The sequence below is a fragment of the Heteronotia binoei genome, chromosome 5, assembly GCF_032191835.1.
Source record: "Heteronotia binoei isolate CCM8104 ecotype False Entrance Well chromosome 5, APGP_CSIRO_Hbin_v1, whole genome shotgun sequence".
Classification (NCBI taxonomy): domain Eukaryota; kingdom Metazoa; phylum Chordata; class Lepidosauria; order Squamata; family Gekkonidae; genus Heteronotia; species Heteronotia binoei.
The window spans coordinates 154,685,648-154,688,506 of NC_083227.1; the positions used below are offsets into that span (position 1 = coordinate 154,685,648).

The window sequence follows — 2,859 nt, forward strand, 5'->3', positions numbered from 1 at the left end:
TGGTAAGTGCAGGCTTGCCGTGACGCTGCAATGCACAAACAGAATTCCCAACCCCTCTCAAATTAACAAGAACTCCTGTACTGTAGGGTTTTTTTTTTTTTAATAGCACCCTGGAATGTACGTATTTAAAATGTTTAATCCATGCATGCCCGTGATCCAAAATGCATGGCTTAAAAACAGTAAATGAACAGACTGTGCAAGGGCTTTTTAAAAATCAAAATCAAAATCAAACTTCTCTTAAACCAGTCCTCGGTTCCTTTTGGAATTTTGGCTTTCCGCTTGCTAGGAAGTTCCTTCTCTTCGTGATGACAGAACGGATTCACAGTTCTGTGGATAAATCAGACTGGCGCTCTGCAGCCGGCTTCCCTTCTTCGGGTTGTTTAGGCTTGCACTGAGTAGAAAAGGAAAAGAATACTGCGGGTCAACATGTCGTTTCCCCCCAGTTCTTGCTGTTGCGTAAGAAGGAACTGTACACTTGATCTAACCGACTGAATCGGTGCTAAAACACAGCAGTTACTATTAGGCCTGGAATCCATGTGAGTTTTGTTTTTGTTTCTGCGGCTGTTGCCCAGGCTAAAATTTGCACTTGTTCATATCACTATTAGGGTGCTGCTCTTAGCAGTCATGAATGCATGTGTGATGAAGTTCTAAGCATTAACACCAAGTGTTTACCATAGGGTTGCCAATCCCCAGGTGGGGGCAGGGGATCCCCAGGTTTGGAGGCCCTCCCCCCGCTTCAGGGTCATCAGAAAGCGGGGGGAGGAGAGGGAAATGTCTGCTGCCTTTGGCAGGGGAGGGCGGGATATAAAAATAAATTTATTGTTGTTATTATTATTATTATTATTATTATTATTATTATTATTATTATTATTATTATTATTATTATTATTATTATTATTATTATTATTGCTGGGATCTCTATTATTCTCTAGGGAGATTTATTCCCATAGAAAATCATGGAGAATTGATCCACAGGTATCTGGGGCTCCAGGAGGGCTGTTTGTTGAGGTAGAGGCACCAAATTTTCAGTACAGCATCTAGTGCCTCTCCCCAAAATACCCCCTCAAGTTTCAAAAAGATTGGACCAGGGGGTCCAATTCTATGAGCCCCAAAAGAAGGTGCCCCTATCTTTCGTTATTTCCTATGGAAGGAAAGCATTGAAAAGGTGTGCCGTCCCTTTAAATGTGATGGCCAGAACTCCCTTTGGAGTTCAATTATGCTTCATCTTGGCTCCACCCCTAATGTCTCCTGGCTCCACCCCCAAAGTCCCCAGATATTTCTTAAATTGGACTTGGCAACCCTAGTTTACCATCACACAGCCTTTCAAATTGCCAAGGCCGCTGTGTAATCCCTTTCTGTCTTTGAAAGGAAAGCAATAGCAGGTAGACATATGTATGAGACCTTGTTAAGTTTCTTTCATTTTTATTATTAATTCCAAAAGGGACTTCCGTTATTACGTTGTTTTGTGTGTGTGTGTGTTTTTAAATTATTGCTGTTGCTGTTTCATTTTCATAAGTCTACTTTATTATTTCCCACTGGTTTTCAGAGAAGAAAACTCCCTTTTCTTGGATCTGTACCTCCACGGCTTTCTATCAAAAATGGCCAAAATTCAGGATTGCAGTATCTTTGAGGATACCCTCAAAACAACATTTCAGACAGAAACAGTAACACAGCACTGCAGTCATTTAGCTTGAAGAACAGTAGTATGAGAAAGAAGCGGATTCATAAGGCAAGGCCATTTGGTGGCATAAGGAGGGTAAGGTAAGGCATCAGGGAAGGCAGGCAGCAGCAAGAGGACTTTGAGGTACAATTTCTGGGTAGGGTAGGGCTGCCAGGTCTCCATGACACACATCTTACTCTATGGTAAAATCATCCTCCAACTGTAAAGCCAGTTTGGTGTAGTGGTTAAGTGCACGGACTCTAATCTGGGAGAAGCGGGTTTGATTCCCCACTCCTCCACTTGCACCTGCTGGAATGGCCTTGGGTCAGCCATAGCTCTGGCAGAGCTTGTCCTTGAAAGGGCAGCTGCTGTGAGAGCCCTCTCCAGCCCCACCCACCTCACAGGGTGGCTGTTGTGGGGGAGGAAGGTAAAGGAGATTGTGAGCCATTCTGAGACTCTTCGGAGTGGAGGACGGGATATAAATCCAATATCTTCATCTACCTCACAGGGTGTTTGTTGTGGGGGAGGAAGGTGAAGGAGATTGTGAGCCGCTCTGAGACTCTTCGGAGTGGAGGGTGGGATATAAATCCAATATCTTCTTCTTCTTCTAGCAAGTTTTACTGGAGTTTCATCTTCAAGTCTATAAAGTTTCCATTCATCTACAATCATGTCCAGTGGTATATCCATTGGGAGTGCTGCTGCTACTTTCATTATATCCTTGTGGGTTCCTTCCTTGACTCACTGTGCTGGAGCTAAACACTGAGGATTTCTAAGGATGGGCTTGTCCAAAGATGACTGAGGTAAAAGGTGCTTGCAAGCTGAAATGACATTTTTTTGCTCCTGTTAAAAAGAGTAGCTGTTCCTTTTCAGAAAGTTTTTTAGTTCATCACTTTCACTGATTACTTCTCTCACAGGTATGAAGTGCTCATCACTGAAGGCGTCAAGAGACAATGATGCTGAACTCTTACAAACACAATCCACTATTGTTCTTGTGAGTGTTTTTGGTTCACTGTGCATTGTGTGCACCAAAGGCTCTTCTTCTGGAATACTGCAGTGAATCTGCTTTCATTGTCTCGTGTTTTACGAGGTTAATTATGCGTCTAGACTTTGTGGAAGATTTCACCAAATCACTTTTACTCTTAGGAATAAAATCCTTAAAGAAACATGTTTCAAGAAATGATTTGGGATACCAAAATCTC

General features: G+C 42.7%; 1 protein-coding gene across 1 annotated transcript in view; it reads right to left on the bottom strand.

Moving 5' to 3' along the window:
• Positions 1–263: 263 nt before the first annotated feature.
• Positions 264–2,859, bottom strand: part of DOCK2 (dedicator of cytokinesis 2) — a 536,841-nt gene continuing 534,245 nt past the window's right edge. Inside the window, exon 52 of the mRNA XM_060240619.1 lies at positions 264–391. Within this exon, the coding sequence (XP_060096602.1) occupies positions 320–391 (72 nt within the window). The 3' untranslated portion in view covers positions 264–319. The remainder of the gene's footprint in view (positions 392–2,859) is intronic.